This window comes from Asterias amurensis, chromosome 20 (assembly GCF_032118995.1).
Source record: "Asterias amurensis chromosome 20, ASM3211899v1".
Classification (NCBI taxonomy): domain Eukaryota; kingdom Metazoa; phylum Echinodermata; class Asteroidea; order Forcipulatida; family Asteriidae; genus Asterias; species Asterias amurensis.
In genome coordinates, this window is record NC_092667.1 from 2,753,590 (window position 1) to 2,774,041 (window position 20,452).

The following is a 20,452-nucleotide window of genomic DNA, read 5'->3' on the forward strand; positions in this document are numbered from 1 at the left end:
CAATATGTTATCATATTTTCATAAAAAATAATATAACAGAGATATTGTCATTAGACTTGGGAGTTTAAAATGGATGTTCTAAGAATTTGTGATTAATTTCAAATAAATGATTTCATTGAAATGAGTTATGTGCCATGAGATAATATTTTTTAATTACCGAACAGTTCAATGGTATCAATTCTGAAATTAATCCTTCCCCCCCCCCTGACCCCATCAACCCTTGCCCCAACAACCATTACCCCAGCAACCCTTACCCCGTCCATTTCCTTCCTTCATGTCCCATCCATCAAGCCCGTCCATCAACCCTTATCCCATATAAGTGTTTATATAAACCACCGTGGATTTCACAAATGTAGTCCTAACTTAGGACTAGTCCTAGGCAATGCTAAGAGATAGGACTAGTCCTAAGTTACGACCAGTAACTCGTCCTAACTTAGGACTGGTCCTATCTCTTAGCATTGCCTAGGACTAGTCTTAAGTTAGGACTACCTTTGTGAAATCCACCTCTGCACGTGTACATCCTGATATGTGGAGATTGTGCAGTAATTCACCCAGAATCGAAACAAACCACTAAATTTCAACCCTCATCAGCAGTCAAATTTTGCTGTTACGCAAAATTGCAGACCGACAAACAGCATTTCCAAACAAAAACCCATACAATGGACTTTGACAACAAGTTGCCCTTATTTGGGAAAATTTGCGGCCGAAGTCCCCAAGTTCTGACTTTTCTCACCTCTGGCTCCGCGTGAGCCATTTAAACTTTATCCACGAACCACGTGATTTAAATCACATGACTATAAATAAAACTGATCTGGAACATAGACTTCTTCCCGTAGTGTCATATGCTTTACAAATAAAGGGATCTTGCTCGGGTGTTGTTGTGTAGTTTGGTGTTGTGTAAAAAAGAAAGTCACTTGTGTAGTGTCGTCGTCGTTGCTGTAGGGGTTTACACAAAAATCAAGATGGATTTCACGTATTTTCTGGTTCTTCTGGCCGCAATTTCGCCAGTTTTGGCAACCACACCCTTAGTAATGTGGCATGGAATGGGTAAGAAAACAACTGGCTCATTAAGTGATTGAGTGTAGAAAGTGACGACGAGTTTAATTTACCTATCTCATCTGTGTTGTGAGTCTTTTCTTACTTACGCTTTTTTTTACGGGTGCTCCACTATACAGACATAATACCTTGTCCTTCTCTAGGCTGAAACCCCCATTCATAGCTATTTGTTCAATTTTGGACTCAACATGGGTATAACTTTGTTTTGTCTATTTTGTTTAGCCTATCGTCTTCTATTATTATTAATTGAAAATATTTGTTGTATGAATGGAAATAAAAACAAACAAACAAACTAAGGTTCAGAAGTCAAAATTCAAGTTTGAAGTTACTCCACACAAGTTAGTATAAAGTTAGACCCAGTGACTGGGGCGCTGTACTCCTTTTTTCAAAACCGCTTTCGTCTCCACGAACCTCTTAGTTCTAGGAATAATATTTAATAATAATAACCATCCAAAACTCTGATAAGTCTAAATCCAGCGACCCAATAATGCAAACCCACAACACAAACCCTATTTTATATGTTATTATACATTCTCTTACTACAACCTTAAAATTTATGCCTTCCCCTATTGAATATTCTGAACCAACTTGCTTTGTTTTATTTACATAAAGTTTTTACGAATTTATCTGTCTGTTTCAGGTGACAGTTGTTGCAACCCCCTAAGTCTTGGGTCAATCCAAAAAATGATTGAGAAACTTGTACCTGGCATTTATGTTCACTCTCTTGAGATCGGAAGTGGAATCGTTGAGGTATGTGCAAAGAGTTATGGAAACAATGTCTGTATCCTGCCCATAGAGCTATATTGACTAGAGCGCTAACACCCCGTTCTACACGCACTAAGGTTTTGAAGCCGTGTGGGCGCATCCATGTTTATGTACAAACCAATACAAAAGCTTGAAATTTTGTACGGCAATTGTACGGCTATTTGCATGATAGTGCGTTTGTTCTTTTCTATGTGTCATCGAACCAAAAAATGCAGCAAATGTGAACGCACAATCTGCTGATGAGCGTACAAAACTGCGAGCGTCATGTGCGTCATGTTTAAAAGGCACGTATACTTTTTTTAGTACGTCAATCAAGTCGAACTTACGGTTTTCGTTGCGCGAACGTATGCAAATAGGCAGTCGCGTACGTAAGCGCACATGCCGAATTAAAAAAATCGCGGCAATGTGTGTTCTCTTAAAATTAAAATCGTTTCGTTGTAACGCAACACGTCAAACATGTCTGCGCTCAGGGTGGCTTCAAAACGCGGAGCAAGTTAGCGCTCTAGTCAATATATATAGCTCTATGATCCTGCCACCACTTTTTCATTCGTTATGAAATAAATTAGTATCTATCTAATGTACTCAAATGAGATATTCCTTTTGGTAAAACTTAGTGAAGAAGTGGTGGCAGGATACGGGAATCTTTTCAGAGTTTGTGTCGATCAATCCTAAATTGCCTCAGTTAATGTTGTTTTTAAAGGCAGTGGACACTGTTGGTAATTACTCAAAATAATTATCATCATAAAACCTTACTTGATTGCGAGTAATGGGGAGAGGTTGATGGTATAAAGCATTGTGAGAAACAGCTCCTTCTGAAGTGACGTAGTTTTCGAGAAAGGAGTAATTTTCCACGAATTTGATTTTGAGACCTCAAATTTAGAATTTGAGGTCTCGAAATCAACCATCAGAAAGCACACAATTTTGTGACACAAGGGTTTTTTTTTCTTTCATTATTATCTCGCAAAGTCGACGCCCGATTGAGCTCAAATTTTCACAGGTTTGTTATTTTGTGCATATGTTGAGATACACCAACTGTGAAGACTAGTCTTTGACAATTACCAATAGTGTCCACTGGCTTGTGTCCACTGCTTTTAAAGCCCACCAATGGACCCATAGTTAAACGTGAATAATTTTGTTGATTTGAACGCCCTTTGTGGGATTTGAAAACAATTGATTTATTGCCCACCACTAACATTGGTCTAGCAACAACCCTATCCACAACTCGCAATGTTTTGAACAGTAAAGATGATTTTGCCATGGTGAAGTAACAACCTACTGTAATGTGCTTCTGTCTGTTAAAGGCAGTGGACACTATCGGTAATTACTCAAAATAATTATAAGCATAAAACCTTACTTGGTAACAAGCAATGGGGAGAGGTTGATCATGATATGATAAAACATTGTGAGAAACGGCTCCTCTGAAGTGGTGTAGTTGTCGAGAAAGAAGTAATCTTCCACGAATTTGATTTTGAGACCTCAAATTTAGAATATGAGGTCTTGAAATCAAGCATCTGAAAGCACACAACTTCGTGTTACAAGGGTGTTTTTTTCTTTCATTATTTTCTCGCAACTTTAATGACCAAATGAGCTCAAATTTTCACAGGTTTGTTATTTTATGCATACGTTGAGATACACCAAGTGGTGAGAAGACTGGTCTTTGACAATTACCAATAGTGTCCAGTGTCTTTAAAGGCCGTGGACACTATTGGTAATTGTCAAAGACTAGCCTCCACAGTTGGTGTATCCCAACATATGCATAAAATAATGAACCTGTGAAAATTTGACCTCAATCGGTCATCGAACTTGCGAGATAATAATGAAAGAAAAAAACACCCTTGTCACACGAAGGTATGTGCGTTTAGATGGTTGATTTCGAGACCTCAAGTTCTAAATCTGAGGTCTCGAAATCAAATTCGTGGAAAATTACTTCTTTCTCGAAAGCCGTGGCACTTCAGAGGGAGCCGTTTCTCACAATGTTTCATACCATGAACCTCTCCCTATTACTCGCCACCAAGTAAGGTTTTATGCTAGTAATTATTTTGAGTAATTACCAATAGTGTCCACTGCCTTTAAAACGTAATATTTTTAGCCTAATATGACTGAACTTCACATTGATGATTTCACAAGTTTCTTGAATGTTTTTATTAACAGGACACTACCAATGGATTCTTTATGAATGTGAATGACCAGATTGCCATGGCGTGTCAAAAGATAAAAGCTGATCCCAAACTGGCTAAAGGATACAACTCTATTGGTTTCTCTCAAGGTGGTCAATTCCTGTAAGTAATTCATGCTTGTGAATGTCGCATGTTGTGGGTCCTTGAGCAAGATGCTTTACTATAACTGTTTCTCTTCACCCATGGGTATAAATGGGTATCAATGAGGGCAGAGATGGTTCTTCTGGTTGATTTAGCTTGGTGTGCTACATATTTGGCAGCACATGCTATACCCCCAAAGAAGCTGAGATGGTTCAAGGAATGAAATAAATTAGCCCAGTGACCAGGGGGTAATAATGTTTCAGTGCCATGAGCGTCACTGAGTGACAGACATGGGCGCTATAAGCCACTATTATTGTTATTATTATTAGATATTGAATGATGGATAATCTTGACTAAAGGCCGAGTCACACTGCAGCGTTAATGAAAATGATAACGATCACGACGCAAATAGAATGCATTCTTCCATTGGTTGAATTGCTCCAAGCAGAATACGTACACACTCATTCAACCAATAGAATGCATCTATTCGTTATCGTTTTCGTTATCGTTTTCATTATCGCTGCAGTATGACTCGCCCTTTACTCTATTTATCTTTTATTTTAGGAGATCTGTTGCTCAAGAATGCCCGTACCCACCGATGCTGAATCTCATCTCAGTAGGTGGACAGCATCAAGGTATGTACCGTGTTAAAGGCACTGGACACTGTATTGGTAACCACGGTTAGCATGAAAACTTACTTGGTTACGAGCAATGGAGATATTGTTAGTATAAAACATTGTGAGAAACGGCTCCCTCTGAAGTAACTTAGTTTTCGATTAAGAAATTATCCACTAAAATATGAGATTTTGAGACCTCAGAATTTGATTTTGAGGTCTCGAAAACAAGCATATGAACAAAGCACACAACTTCGTATGACAAGGGTGTTTTTTCTTCCATTGTTATCTCGCAACTTCGACGACCAATTGAGTCAAAGTTTTCACAGATTTGTTATTTTATGCATGTTGCCAGCTTGGCGTTTATTTCCCCTTGTGGGAGTTTGCCGAGTTGCCTTGATGGGCAGATTATTCAGACAGAATGATAAAACAATTTGTTTAAAACAAAGAAACAGAAATCTATGATGTTTGTCTTTCTAGGTGTTTTTGGTCTCCCCCACTGTCCTGGGAACTCCAGTTCCATCTGTGATATGGTCAGGAAACTTCTGAATCTTGGAGCATATGTCGAGTGAGTAGAAATGATTCTTTAAAAACTTTCTGACACCCAAAAGCAAGTTCCTGAGAAATATATCTGAGCTTAAGTTAGATGGATAAAAGGCTACAGAAGCAGAGGTACTGTTCAGACCATGGGGCCAGAAGATATGAGCAAGAGTTTGGGGGTTAAAGGGGCCGTGTCTTCATGCGATTGTTAAGTTTGATTTCTTACTTTCTTAAGATGGCCTCAAGGTTTCACCGGGCTGTTCTACAGCATTTTTATCCAGGCTACTTTACCTTTTTTTTTTTCAATTTGTTATATTTTTTGAATAAATCTTTTCCCTCCTTAAACCAACTTTGATGTCTCAATTTTGTATGTGTAATTTTATCTTCTTTTAAATTTTGTATTCTCTGTATAGAATAAACCATAAAAGAATTTGTCTTAATGTATCTTTCTTCTTTTCTTTCATGATCGTCAATCGTCTCAGGTTTGTCCAGGACATGTAAGTTTTCAAATTTTCATTGCAATTAGTTACTAAAATAATACATAGTGATTGTGTAACAGAATATAACACTAAACTACCAGTCATGAAATTTCATCTTTGAGAGAGGAAGGCTATTTTCATTTTTGAAAAGGGCACTTCAATTTTAAGATGAAAAGGACACTTCCATTGGAAAATCTTGAAGTATACGGGAAAATTTTGAAAGGGCAGCAAGGCCAAGACCTCAGCGAAGGACCAGGCCTGAACTATACTTGTGGTAGTGAAATATTTATAGTGTGAGATTTACACCAAAGCCATTTTTATCAATCACCTTGAAGATCAACACAAAGAAGCAAGCTTCTTGCGTTGCTATAAATGACCAATCGTAAAACCTGTTTTACTTATACATGAATATGTATGAGATGTTAATTTGTTGACTCTTTTGATTGGTTTACAGGCTTGTCCAGGCTGAGTATTGGCATGACCCCTTGAATGAGGCTGAGTATAGAAACAAAAGCGTTTATCTCGCTGTGACAAATCAAGAAGAGGTAGTTATTACTGTGGCTGTAGTAATTTATTCGGCATCCATTGACCAGTCATTCAGAAAATAGAACTAGCTGATTATGCAAACTGCTTACCGACCAAAAGAACCTGTGGTTCAAATGCAAATGGCTTGGCCCAAATTTCATAGAGCTTCTTAAAGCAGAAAAAAATGTTTTTCTGGTAATGCCCCCATTTCCAATTCTCCTCTTACTGTTCTATGTCATTGTTATTTTGATTTCGGTTGGAATGGAAGTAAATGTCTTGAAATGAAAATGAAATGGATGAATTACATCCTAATTTTCCTTTAGAAAGTCAACACGACCTACAAGGTAAATCTTCAGAAGTTGAAGAAGTTTGTGATGGTGATGTTCACAGAAGACACCATGGTACAACCCAAGGAAAGCGAGGTAGGATCTCTTTGTGCCATTTTGTCTTGTTTCAGCAGAGTGAGTCATGGTGTGTGATTGTGTCATAAATTCTCATGCAGTTAGCTAAGCCTGTGCGACTAGTATTGTAGTGGCGACTATTGATTGCCTAGTCGAGTCGTGACTACCGTTTTTCAACAACTTGGTTATTCGTGCCACCATGACTACTACAAAAATAGTCGCGACTACCTGTTTAGTGAACCAACTATGTCACTTATAACTACACATGACAACATAGTTACTTACGAGACACAATCAGACATCAATGACACAATACTTTGATCCTTTCAGTGTGATATTTACTATATTGCGCCTGCGGCAAACAATATGCCTCAGTGCATCTTGGGAATTAAAAATCAGTCTTGACTATTTGAGACTCGAATAGTCGAGAAGTAAATTTCAATTGTCACTCAGGCCTACAGTTGGCACTCTCTCCTTGTTCAACACCAATTCTTCTTTATTCCCCCCCCATATAACAGTGGTTTGGCTTCTACAAACCTGGACAAACTAAGGAGTTGTACACACTACAGGAGAGTCCACTTTACACAGAGGTAAGACAATTTGTCTTCTTTCGATCGTTGGGGTCTCCACCAAACAAGCTTGCTTTTATAGGAGACTCCCACCACTTAATCATTACATTGTGTATAAAGTACCATTATGTCTCATTTTGTAAGCTAACTGATTGAGTAGAAATAAACTGAACTGAACTGAAGTGATGTATATCTGGTTTTGTTTTATATACACAGGATAAACTGGGTCTGAAAGCGATGGACCAGGCTGGAAAACTTGTGTTCTTGAAGGCTCCTTTTGATCATCTGCAGTTCACCCAGGAATGGTTTGAACAAAACCTTCTCAAGTACGTCCAGTAAACTCCCAAGACAGAAAGAGATCAAAGTAGCACATAGCAAAAAGAAAATGTTAACCTCTTTTGTAAACTACTTTTATAGTACACCTTTTTTTAAAGCGCCGGCACGTTAATCCGGAGGTCGTTGGTTCGAATCCCACTCTAGTCAGTTCTTTGTTCAACCCCAAAAATCATTTCAAAATTTACCCAGTAAGTTTCCCTTGTGGTTTATATTGATATCTGAAACAAAAAGTCGCACCCCCTTAAGGTGATCCCCTGGCTGCCGCTTCCCAGGTTGTATCGTAATTTGGGCTCAAATGTTCACAGGTTTGTTATTTTATGCATATGTTGAGATACACCAAGTAAGAAGACTGGTCTTTGACAATGACCAACAGTGTCCAGTGTCTTTAAATACGGTACTCGGAATAGTTTGCAGTAACTAGTTTTTTATACATTTTAGAGAATTTTGATAGTGCAACGAGGAAATAACGCATTTTAGGAATTTATGTTAAGTGGCACAGAATCAATTGGGAAATAACCATTATCTGAAAGCTGTCGGCATCTATGAAACAATTTGGTTGTTAAATGTTTGTTTGGGAAACCAATTTATAGTTAATGTATATTTTTCTTTTCCTGGTTAACTTTGAACTTTAGTCTGTAAAACTGTTATGCATTGTTTTCTCATTGCTCGGTAAGTAAATGTTTTTATGAACCTCAATTCTCTTCTAAATAGACCTGACGGTCCTTTTGGATTCAGCTGTACAGCTGCGAGTGAGGATGATTAGCCGCACCCCCCAAAAAAAAAAATACTGAGAAAAATATAATTAGTTGTTTCAAAACTGCTTACCAACCTCAAGGACTAATGGTATAAATGGAAAAAGAAGATAGTCAATTGCCTGATGGTTCAACCTTAGGAGAGATTTGCTCAAAAGCTAAATTACGACAGTTTTTTTGTCGGTTGCCATTAAACCTTCCAGAAAGACTCTGCTAGGGTCGAAATGGCAGGCCATTATCTTGTTTTTTTGTAACTATTTTAACTATAATACAAACACTTGATTCCTAAATGTTCATGGAAATTAAAGTTCATATGAGACTTGCAAAGATCAGGTACGACGTTTGGGGCTTGATTTATAATCTGCAGTTTGATTTCTGTCTAAACAATCAAAGTAAGTTTGAAACAAAAAAATGTTGAAACTGTTGGATGTATATTTTGTTTTTGTTGAAGGTTTCAGTTAAAGGGCAGTGATTGACATGATTGACCATGTGTTAAGTATACACCTTGGTGTGTTAAGGGTCATAAATGAGAATGGAAGTAAGAAACAGGTGTGCCATGGTGCAGTCATTTGATTCAAATTATTCAAATCATTATAGCCAAATTGAGGCTGGATGGTAAAATAAATGTCAGTAGTCGTGTCTACTGTATGCACACTGGAAACATGACAGAGAGAAAGGAAAACAAAGACTGAAATGGAGAGAAATCTTTCTACTTATATTCTCTGAAAAATCTTCTAATGATGTTGTTGCATGTAACTTTAAAATCATAATGTCTAGTTATAACTCTTGAGTGTCTTAATTTGTTGTCCTTATTACATTTTTGATAAAGAAAATTAATAAAATACAGACTAGATTCTTACTGATTGTAATTTATGTGTGCACTGTGTTTCATTTTACTGTTGTTTTGACGTGGTTTCACTGTTTAAAAATGTTAATTTTTGTTATACCCTCACACCGATGTGTGCTAGCACCTTTCCAAAGTTCTGTGAAAAAATCACAAGCATATTACTTGGGTGGGCTTCAATCCCACACCCAGAGCAGGCCTATGTCTAAAAATGCAAAAGTTGTAAAAAGTTTTAAACCCAAGAGTTGGACTATATGCTATTATTTTCAAAGTATAACAAATAAAACTTTGAAGAAAATTTGTTCTTAGTTATCATTTGAAAGGGTTGACATTTTCTTGCAAATTTGATTTGAGAAAACAAATCACATTATAGCCATGAGGTGGAAGTTTACACGGGGGCGCACCTACTATTTTTCGGCTGTCGCATGAACACACAAATCCATATACAGAGAAGTGCCGACATGCACCACCTCGTTCCCATTGGTGACTGTTCGACTTTCCGTCACGCTGTTCAAACTACGTTCTCTGAACAGCGCACTACCCGTGAGACCGAGGTGGCCGCACAGTTGCTACATGACCTTCATGACCTTAGCAACAAATTCAAGATGGCGACGTCCATGACACAAACAGAAGCACAACGAGTGGCCTCTTTACCGGTAAATTTAATACACTTGTGAACTTGTTTGAAAGTACTTTGATAAATTTATTGTAAATGTAGATATAGCAGATTAATTTCACATGTGACTTGGCAGGAAATTATTACTCAAACACTAATTACGAGAGGATTTTTTAAGGATGCAACTGAACTGAACTTTTCTGCTGACGGGTGACTGTGATGTCAACAACTGACTGACACAGGCAGTGGTTGTGCCAGTGCAGTACCATACTGTACTAGTGTGGACACACGGCACACATCACATAGCCGCATATGTGGTCAAGCGTGGCCACACAATGTGTGGCCATAGGGGATAGAGCAAGGAACGTGTGGCTAAACAAGAGTTTCTTTGAATGATGGATTGGATTTGGAAGATCATTCATTCAAACAAGCCATGATGATGGAGGTTTCTACCTCCATGAACAAACAAACAAGCAAACAGACAGTCGATTTTGAAGCAATAAACTTCTTTTGAATTTCGACTGTTTGTTAAATTTTGTTGGTGTTAATTACAGTGCCAAGAAATAGCCATAATAATTTTTATTTAATAATAATAATATAATAAATTTAAAAAACGAAAAGTACATATGAACACAAAGTATTGAGAGTGCTTGGCAGTTTCCTCTTTGAATTGTATAAATCATTGTTCTTATTCTGCGCAGATACCCAAACGTCCATACTGTTTAACCAACCAAACTGTCTGACAGAATGTTTTAAAAAAGTAAAAAGTAGTTGCAGGTTGCAGTTTACCACAGCTAGGTATGGTTGATCTAGAAAACACATATTTTGTATCAAATAGACTTCTGTTATTCATGCCACCCACATTAACTTCATATCCACCCCCCTGCCTGTCCTCCGTCTCAATCCATAGAAACAGCAAGGATGTTTAATGCTAGCTCAATATCTCCACTGGGACATTGATCTGAATGATGACGCCAATATGAGAGAATCTATTCTATTAGATTACCTTCATGACACACTCATGTTTGCTGTGGACCATGGATTCCCATGGCTACAGGTTTGCAGCATTGTGGACTTGGCTAGGGAGATACAGCAACAAACTATCGGTGAGTATGTTTTATTTATAAAAATTTATAAAATACACTAGGCAATACAGTTTATATAAAAATACATAACATAATGCCTACTAAAAAAAACCACCCAAAACCACAACAACAACAACAACAACAACAACAACAACAACAACAACAACAACAACAACAACAACAACAAACAAACAAAACACCCCAATAGACCTTTCTTTTGCAACGTCACAGCCCAAGTTTTTGCCAACCCAGGTTGGAAAACTATGGAAAGCAATAAATTCAAATCAAAAACAGATCAATACTGTTCGTAACAATTTACACAAATATTCAAAGATTGTGTTGATTTTGTTTAAAACAAAACAACTAATTATGAGTGGCATTTTATTTGATTAAAAGTTTGCCCAAAATATTGAATTTGGTTTTTAAAAAAACTGTTATTACGATTGAGTGTTTACTAACATTCGGCCGTCCATGCCAACTAAGGCTGTTTGTTTATCCCCCAAAAAGTTCTTTACCCCTACAAATAAACGAACAAACAAACAAACTACATCAACAAGACCGACAAGACAACAGACAACATGAGAACCTGGAAATAAGACAGATGAACAAAAAGACGAACGCAGACACACCACTGAAAAAATGATGCGGGCCTGAGGGATTGCTTTAATAGCTCAAAAACTTGTCGATAGGCTTTTCCATAGGTTGGGGGTGGTGGTGAGCTTTGAAAAATCTCCGCATAGATGGCCTCTGGACTTGGCATCTCTGTAGGACCCTGGGACCGTTTTCAAAGTCTGAAGTTTTCTATTTTGCTGAATTTGTAATTTCCTTATTATTTTTTCTCTTCAGGTCAACCGCTTAGTTTTGCCATCCAGCTATACCGACAGAAATCACTAGAGTATGCCCACGAAGGTCGTATCTCAGATAAGAATCTAAAGATCTTCACTAGTCATTTCTTTGCAACATTCATGAGGCACTACAAACTGTATCAGTTTGTCTTTACTAAGCCACGTTTACCAATGGTAACTCAACATGAGCTGTGTGTGGAAACTCCACCAGATGTATTTTCGCTCAAGGTAAGGGTTCTTAATATCAGGGCAAATAATATTAATTACTAGTTCTTATATAGCGCATTTTACAATAACCGTATCAATGCGTTTTAAATTAGTGCCCTGGTCATTGGGCCAATAACCAACAAGGCAATAACAATCCTTTTTAATCTTTCTCAGCTCCCTTGGGAGTTTACAGCCCTGAGCTGCCTGTAATGCGCTTGTGGCTTTTCATACACAATATCAACCTCTACCCATTTATACCACTGGGTGAAGAGAAGTAATTATAGTAAAGCATCTTGCTTAAAGGCAGTGGACACTATTGGTTATTGTCAAAGACTAGCCTTCACAGTTGGTGCATCTCAACATATGCACAAAATAACTAACCTGTGAAAATTTGAGCTCAATCAGTCATTAAAGTTACGAGATAATAATGAAAGATGAAAACACCCTTTCACACGAAGTTGTGTGCGTTTAGATGGTTGATTTCGAGACCTCAAGTTCTAAACCTGAGGTCTCGAAATCAAATTCGTGGAAAATTACTTCTTTCTCAAAAACTATGGCACTTCGGAGGGAGCTGTTTCTCACAATGTTTTATACCACCAACCTCTCCCCATTACTTGTCACCAAGAAAGGTTTTATGCTAATAATTATTTTGAGTAACTACCAATAGTGTCCACTGCCTTTAAGGACACAAGTGTCACGACTGGGATTTGTATCCTCACTCTGATGACTCAACCACCAGAACTGTGAATCGATGCTCTTATTCCACTCGGCCATGACACCCCAATTAGCAGTAAAGGATCGAAGTCTGTATTATATTGCAGTAGCATTCCACTGATGTTAGTAACATTAGTTCTTAAACCAGATTCAGAAAAAATGTTCACCTGTAATGTATTAACAACTTTCACTGCCGTAGCTTCCCACTGATATTAGTCACCTTAGCTCTTAAACCAAATTTGGTTCAAATTTTCATGTGTATTAATAACTTTCATTTTGGCATTGACAGGACAGTAAGCCTAACCACATCTGGGAGTACAACCAGAAGCTGGCTTCTATAGAGACTGAAGAGCAGGCAAGGATGGAGGTCCTTCAGACTGAGAAAGAAAACTTACTCCAACAAGAACCTGGCTCAGAAAAACCTCTCTCTCTTCTAAATAACTCTGAGGTACCAATTGAACGAGAGGTAAGTGTTTTTATCTATTTTCTACCCCAAAAGGGACACGTTGCCTTGGATCGGGCAAGTTGGTCTATGAACAGCATAACCATTTGTAATAAATTGCATATGGTTTTATAGAAAGCTGTTTTTAAAGTATAATGATCCACACAAATGTGCCTCAAAATTGCGTGGTTACAAACACTTTTCATTCAACTCGATCGATCCAAAGCATTATCTCCCTTAATCTGATGTTCGGTACTTGCCCGAGTCCTTTTGAAAAAAATTCCACAGGTATATTCAGGCTTTGAACTTTGCTCTTAAAAGGGGCACAGCAATTTCCCTCTGGTAAAGGGGCACTTCTATGTGGAAAATGTAAACCCTTTACAAAGGGTACCACAGCAAAAGCACAGAGCACCACTGCAATTGCTGTGGGTTCTTTTGATGCCTTTATATAACTTGGTGGGATTTGAACCCAAGACCTTTCCCAGTCCAGAGCAGATGTGTTATCACTAAACTGATGAGCTTGCCTGGTAGCTAGAGTCAGTATTAAACCTGTTCTTTGCAGCAGGTATTGCATTGTTTAACAAGAGGTTAAATTTGCATTGGGGAAAAAAATATCATTTAATTTAGATATTGACAATAAAGGGCTAGTGCAAGGGCCAAGTTTGAGCATCGACCATTTGTCAACCACTTGTCAGTGTTCCATGGTTACCTATGGGTACCAGGCAAAATCGCTAAATGGTTGACAATAGTCAACTTTAGTCCCTTGCTCCAACTTGATCTAGATTGCTGAGTTGGGAGAGCGCTGGCACGTTAATCTGGAGGTTGTAAGTTCAAATCGTGCTCTAATAATAAGAAGAAGAAAGAAAGACTTGTAATGCACACATATCCACCCTGCTGGGTGTTCAAGGCGCAGTAACATAGAAGATAGGTAGCTCAGTTGGTAGAGCGCTGGCACATTAATCTGTAAGTCAAGTCCCACTCTAGTCAATATTTCTTTGTTCAACCCCAAATCATTTAAAATTTACCCAGTCAGTTTCCCTTATGGTTTATCATACTAGTAAATTCCAACTTTAATATTACAAAACTTGTACATTTCTTTCCCAGAATCTTTCCCAAGTGATTAAGGAGGCAGTGAACCTTCAAGGAAACTACACAGAGCGGCTTCTTCAAGCCCAGGTGGAAGAGGTTCAGGAAGATCTGGATTATTACTTTGAGAAAACCGCCCTACCACGTCCTGCAGCCCTCGGCCCACCTCCACGAACCAAGTCCCCGCCTCGTGTACCTCCGAAGAATAAAACTGCCAGCATCAAAAGTGGCGTTGCAGATGGGAAGAAGAAGTCACTCGGGAGTGAGCTGTCGAAAGGATCAGCTAAGTCGTCACGGTCAAAGACACCGAAATCGGTCAAAAGCTAAGAGCAGAAATTCATTCATGTTTCTCGTTTTGTCTTTCAAAAATATCTATTGAGGATACTCAATGTCAGGCCTAGAATTAAACGCAAGCCATGGCCACCAGTGCCCCTGGTATTGGCCTTGGTGCCCCTTCAAATGTTCCCATTGACTTTAAGATTTTCCAATGGAAGTGCCCTTTGTAAAATGAAAATGGTCTTGCCCTTTGAACGGAATTCCAGGCCTGGGATGTTTATCTTGGTTCGACCATCTTGGTTTTTCTTCCAATGATATTATAGCAATCACATTGAAGCTGTGAGGGCAAATAGTCTGGCCCCCTTTTCATACAATATTGATAAAGTGTGCATTAGTATTATTGCATGTAGGGAATAAGACCAATGTGGCCAATATGCAATACTTCACATATCAGCTCATTTTGAACTGAACAATAACAAGTTGTTTTAAGATTAACGACATTGGCACAATTGTTTTATTTATTGACTTTTCTATCAAGTAATCAGTCCACAAGAACATTCACTCATTTTAACACAGTATTTAAGTTGGAGATGAAAACTTTATTTAGCGTCAACAATGTTACTTACATTTGTTTTTACGTTCAGACATTTAAAGGAACACGTTGCCTTGGATCGGTCGAGTTGGTCTTTGAAAAGCGTTTGTAACCGTTTTTTATAAAATGCATATGGGTAGAAAGATGTTGTAAAAGTAGAATACAATGATTCACACAAACACGCCTCGAAATTGCGTGGTTTTCCTTTTACCTCGTCGACTAACACGTCGGCCATTTATGGGGGTCAAAATTTTGACTCCCATAAATGGCCGACCATGTTAGTTCGCACAGTAGAAGGAAAACCACGCAATTTCGAGGCAAACTTGTGTGGATCATTGTATTCTACTTTTAAAACATCTTTCCAACCATATGCATTTTATAAAAAACGGTTACAAACGCTTTTGTTTTGACCAACTCGTCCGATCCAAGGCAACGTGTTCCTTTAACACAGTTATCCTTTGATAGAGAACATTCGCCTGTGTGAACAGTTTAGCAGCAATGCCCAAATCAGCAGCAAAAGGCAGTGAGTTTTTTTTTTTCTATTTCCAATCAACCAAAAGTCACAAAATTGATCATGTCTGGACTTGATCATTTAATATTTTAGTGTACTTCAGATTATTTCCTTAAAAACAAAACAAATGTAGAGCGGGATAAAGCCCTGTTCAAAATTCCTGCGAATGCAATTGCGAAGCAAATTTTAACGTCGCAGGGCTGTTTTTGCAGCAAATGTTTCACAGGAGTTGAACACAGTTCAACTGTTTCAAATTATTCACTGATAATTTGTGATGGAAGGATGACCCAGGCTTCACACAGGAAAGCAGGATCTCTACTGGGTTTATCTTGCATGCATTTGCAATTTGTTTTTATGTACTTCGAAGAGATGTATTATTGTTAGTAATTTTGTTATACCAATATCACCAATTCGTTTTAATTTATTATTTGTCTTTCACTCATTTCATGGTTTAACGATAACTCACTATTACACTTCACGAACTTATCCTGCACTGCAGAGAGGGTTATAAAGTAGTGTCATTGCTGTTAATTTTGTAATGCAAATATCACCAATTTGTTTTAATTTCTTATTGTTTTTTCACTCATTTCATGGTTTAACAATAACTCACTATTAAATATCACCAACTTTCACAAAGACTTTATAAATATTTAACGATAAAATGTATATATATTTACTTGATTTTCAAAAGAATTTATTTATCTTCCAAAGTCAACAACACAAAGATTTAAAATTGTAAAGAAATGTGTAAAATGAACACTTTAATTGTCAGAAATGCTTGATGCATCTTGGTGAATAATTGAACCAATCACCCATATAAAGATGATTCAATATGTCTTGTTACTTTTGGTACACGTTGGCTTCAGATTGGACCCATAGCCCAATTTTATAGAGTAGCTAATCACAAAACATGTTTGCTTACAGTATAGCAGTGTATCATTCATGACACTGTTAGCGGACTGTTTAGTTCACAAAGTTAAGAGGAAAACCACACAATTTCAAGGGGTATTTGTTTCAATCATTATATTCTACTTTTAAACATCTTTCCAACCATCTTAGTTTCATAACAAAGGCTTTTTAAAGCCCAAAGCATCCAATCAGAAGGTCACCTAGACCCATTTTCATAGAGCTGAGTAACGACCGAAGCGCTGCTAAATCATAAGCACATGAAAGTGCATGCTAACCTTCCGGTGCTTACTGCAAGAAAATGAATGACGTCACAATGTAAATCCATTGTGAACGCACAAGACAGCTGCCTAATTTTCTTGCTCACTTGTGAAATACCTTTACACCTTAGCAAATTTTTCTATTACAGTAAGCAGATTTGTTTTCTTACCGTTGAGCAGCGCTAAATGCAAATTGGGCCCTGTTTGCAGCCAACTCACAACATGCATCAACGTGTTAAATGACAAATTTTCATGTATAATAGCTTTTTTCAACTCAGGGAGTTTCTTGCATTTATCACTAAATCACATGTGTATGTTTTGGTATTATATTCCTTTATAATAAAACTTCATTTGAATTCTATTGTTGAAAAGCACAGTCGAGTTTACTTATTATTTGCAGTATGTGTTTAAAATTTCACAAAGACCAAAGGCCAATTTTATGGATAAGTTAATCACAAAACAATTTTGTTTACCAGAAAAAAGGGTTGTCAGCCACTATGCTGTAGCAGTATGTGACACTGTTGTGCTGAAATTTAAGAAAACTTAGCTTGTCAATTCTTTGGCCTTAATATCATTCAGAACCATTGTACCTTAAAGGCAGTGGACACTATTGGTAATTGTCAAATACTAGCATTCACACTCAGTTGGTGTATCTCAACATGTGCATAAAATAACAAACCTGTGAAAATTTGAGCTCAATCGGTCATCGAATTTGCGAGATAATAATGACAGAAAAATAACCCTTGTCTTACTTCTTTCTCGAAAACTATCACACTTCAGAGGGAGCCGTTTCTCGCAATGTTTTATACCATTAACCTCTCCCCATTACTCGTCACCTAGAAAGGTTTTATGCCAATAATTATTTTGAGTAATTACCAATAGTGTCCACTGCCTTTAAAATTAATGTTCCCATAGACCAAGATTTTTCACTGATTTTGCAAAATGAAAATGGCCTTGCCCTCTCAAAGATGAAATTCCAGGCCTGAAGCCCTAAATCTTAATCAGCAGGTTTTTGATATTCAAATCGTGTTTGAATATCCCATTACCAAATTAATTACACTAACAAATCACAGTACATAATCATATTGTTATTACATGTTGGCAGAAGCATTTTGCTTGGAGGAGCGGGGAATATATCATATTTTTATCATTTACTAAGATCATTCTCCACATTGACGAAATCAAACACTAAACATGGCGACTCAACACCGAAACTGTTTTGTTGGACTCTGATCTGACTAAGGTGGTACATGTGTGCCTCACCTGATCCCACCCATGTAAAGGCCGTGTCGCACCAAACTATTTCTCAAAACGTCCGAACTCATCCTGAAAATGTAGTGTAACAGGTTTGGTCTAGTTAGAACGTGTAGCTTTGGCCTGAAATGTCCTTAATGTGCAGGACTGGATGGGTGCCCAAAATTTTTGAACAGGCTTAAAGTTCTGGAGCATCACAACAGACCGTAACAAGTTGCTACTACAATGTACGTCCACTATGTTTGCACACAGTTTAAGCCTGTTAAGCTACTTATTTTCAGAGCGTAGTGAGAACGAGTTCGTAGTGATGGGGGCCTAAAGCATAATCAGTTTACTAGTGCAGTCCTCAATCCAACACCATTCAGTAACTCAACACCCAAAATGGAAACTGTTGGACTCTGTTATATGGTGGTATGACCGATCCAATATGGTTAGGGATAATCATTAGTTTGCAATTTTGGTACAGAGTCAACCTTTATTTATAGGAAGTGATAAAATATTAGTTCAGCGTTCAATATGACTCAAAGAAACATTTTTTCTCGTGGCATTTGCTAAGGCATTATAATGCAACATCATCGTTCTGTCGTTGGCGTGTTCGACGCTGGCGTACCGCTCTTTCAGTAGGCTGAACTGGCACTGTTGTCAGCTCATACACAACGTCGTCTGGTGTGGAGATCTGAAGTGAATGCATGGAGTCATCCACACTGGTTGCATCCACACTATCTTGTTGTGGATGACCAATTGATGTCTGTTGATTGCGTCTTCCTGGGTTTGTCTCGGGTGCTGAGCTGACTCGTTGAGGTCTCATAAGTGTGGGTAGTCCTTGTGGATTTCTTCTGCTGTTTGAGTTTATGTTTTGCGACGTTGCTGTTGGGTGCTGTGTAGTCCCAACCGGATGGTTTGAGTGACCTCGCTGCAGAGGTCGTGACCTTTGGTCATCACATTGTGATTCCGGCCGCTGGACATCATCGTCGTCATCATCATCACTACCATCATCATCTGCATCATACTGATCAACAGCTGCAAATGCATCCCTCCCCACCCCTGCTGTTCTCCTCTTGGTCTCATCCAGGCTATGCTCACTCACACTGTTATGGTCAATACCATTCTCCTGTGAGGGGACACTTTCCTGTGAGGGGACACAACCACCAGCAGCTGCTGTCTCACTTTTCTCAGGCTCTGATGTCTGATCCTCCGTTGTTGCTGAACTGTCTTGATGTGCAGCGATTTTCAATCCTGCTATTCCTTTCTTTGGGGCACTGATCAAATCCCTTTTGATGCGTCGACGACGCGACTGGTCATGTCTTCTCATCTGAAGCATATTGTCCAAATCAACAATATACATATACCCAGCGATCAACAGCTCAAAGGATCTTTTCTTGGCGTTGTAGCTTTCCTCTAGTTCAACATTTGTCCGTTCATCATACTGCCACCAGCCATTCCTCCCTTCGTAAAACCATGCGTAATGATCGGTTTCCGTTTCCAAGTCCACTTCTTTTGTCTCCTTGACGTCCTTACCAACAAGTGTCGGATTGTTGAAGTATTCAACAGGGATAGCCTGCCTACAGAGGGCGCACCGTCGACTCTGGTTCGCAGCTCCTTTGACGCAGAGGAAACAGAAGATGTGGGTGCATGGAAGTTTGACTGGATGGATACATGTCTGGAGGCAGACTGCACACTCTGGGACGTCTGGTGAATGGTCTGACATCTTAGTATCTGGGGAACAAACAAATTCAAACATTAAATTTCGTTGTTTTATGTAGTTTAAGTGTTACATTGTTTAATAATAGTTTACTTTTTAAATGGAGTTAAACTTGGGTTTATTATGAATCTGAGAATCAAAGACAAAGGAACACATTTTTAATTTATCATGCTGATTGATTAATATTAATCAAATCAGTATCACAATTATTAACAAAAACTTTACACGCTTGTTTTTATTTTTTGAGAAGCACAATTTCAAATGTGACAATGAACTTTCATGACTTTGAAGTTTTATTATATTTGTTTAATTTAAATTTAAATTAATATTCAATTCATTTCAACTCAGTCATTCATTCATTGTTTACTTTATTACATTTATCAATTTGATCGAAACACAGCAGTAGTAAAAAACAAAAAGAATTTCACCAGCAAATGAACTTTTATCTCGCCTTTATCATGCAACAACAGAAAAGAGCAAAAGTAGATTTCTTTTTCAACAACAAAACAACAATTATGACAATAAATATTGAACACTTACCGTCCGGTAGAGTTTCCTTCTTTGTTGCTGGGACAGACGAACTTCTTTTTACTAAATTGTCAGCCATTTTCCCCCTAAAATACCAGAAAGCTTTTGTCGAATAAAGGGGAATTTATGAACACATCTTTGGTACGATGTCAACCACACTGCACACACAAACACCAAAATCCCAAGTGAAGTCGATCACAGGCTAGGCAGCAGTACAATCGTCACAGTGTCACACAGAGCGCTCTCTAAAATAGTTGAAAAACGCCCCAAAGTAATTTCCCCTATTACT

General features: G+C 38.1%; 3 protein-coding genes across 3 annotated transcripts; 2 read left to right on the top strand and 1 right to left on the bottom strand.

The window, feature by feature from the left end:
• The first annotated feature begins 885 nt into the window (after positions 1-885).
• LOC139952584 (palmitoyl-protein thioesterase 1-like) lies at positions 886-8,169 on the top strand. Its single transcript, XM_071951767.1, has 10 exons — positions 886-1,047; positions 1,697-1,806; positions 3,973-4,100; positions 4,644-4,714; positions 5,174-5,261; positions 5,716-5,730; positions 6,167-6,257; positions 6,561-6,659; positions 7,157-7,228; positions 7,424-8,169. Exons 1-10 carry the CDS (start codon positions 963-965, stop codon positions 7,544-7,546), a joined length of 882 nt encoding a protein of 293 aa, XP_071807868.1. The 5' UTR covers positions 886-962; the 3' UTR covers positions 7,547-8,169.
• Positions 8,170-9,723: 1,554 nt separating this feature from the next.
• Positions 9,724-15,154, top strand: LOC139952354 (uncharacterized protein C8orf74 homolog). The gene is made up of 5 exons (XM_071951467.1): positions 9,724-9,795; positions 10,666-10,861; positions 11,687-11,913; positions 12,896-13,072; positions 14,153-15,154. The coding sequence occupies exons 1-5, from the start codon at positions 9,745-9,747 to the stop codon at positions 14,459-14,461; spliced, it is 960 nt and encodes a 319-aa protein (XP_071807568.1). The 5' UTR covers positions 9,724-9,744; the 3' UTR covers positions 14,462-15,154.
• Positions 15,155-15,364: 210 nt separating this feature from the next.
• On the bottom strand, positions 15,365-20,422 carry LOC139952353 (uncharacterized). Its single transcript, XM_071951465.1, has 2 exons — positions 20,176-20,422; positions 15,365-19,649 (listed from the first exon to the last, which is right to left on the bottom strand). The coding sequence occupies exons 1-2, from the start codon at positions 20,240-20,242 to the stop codon at positions 18,493-18,495; spliced, it is 1,224 nt and encodes a 407-aa protein (XP_071807566.1). The 5' UTR covers positions 20,243-20,422; the 3' UTR covers positions 15,365-18,492.
• Between the last annotated feature and the right edge of the window lie 30 nt (positions 20,423-20,452).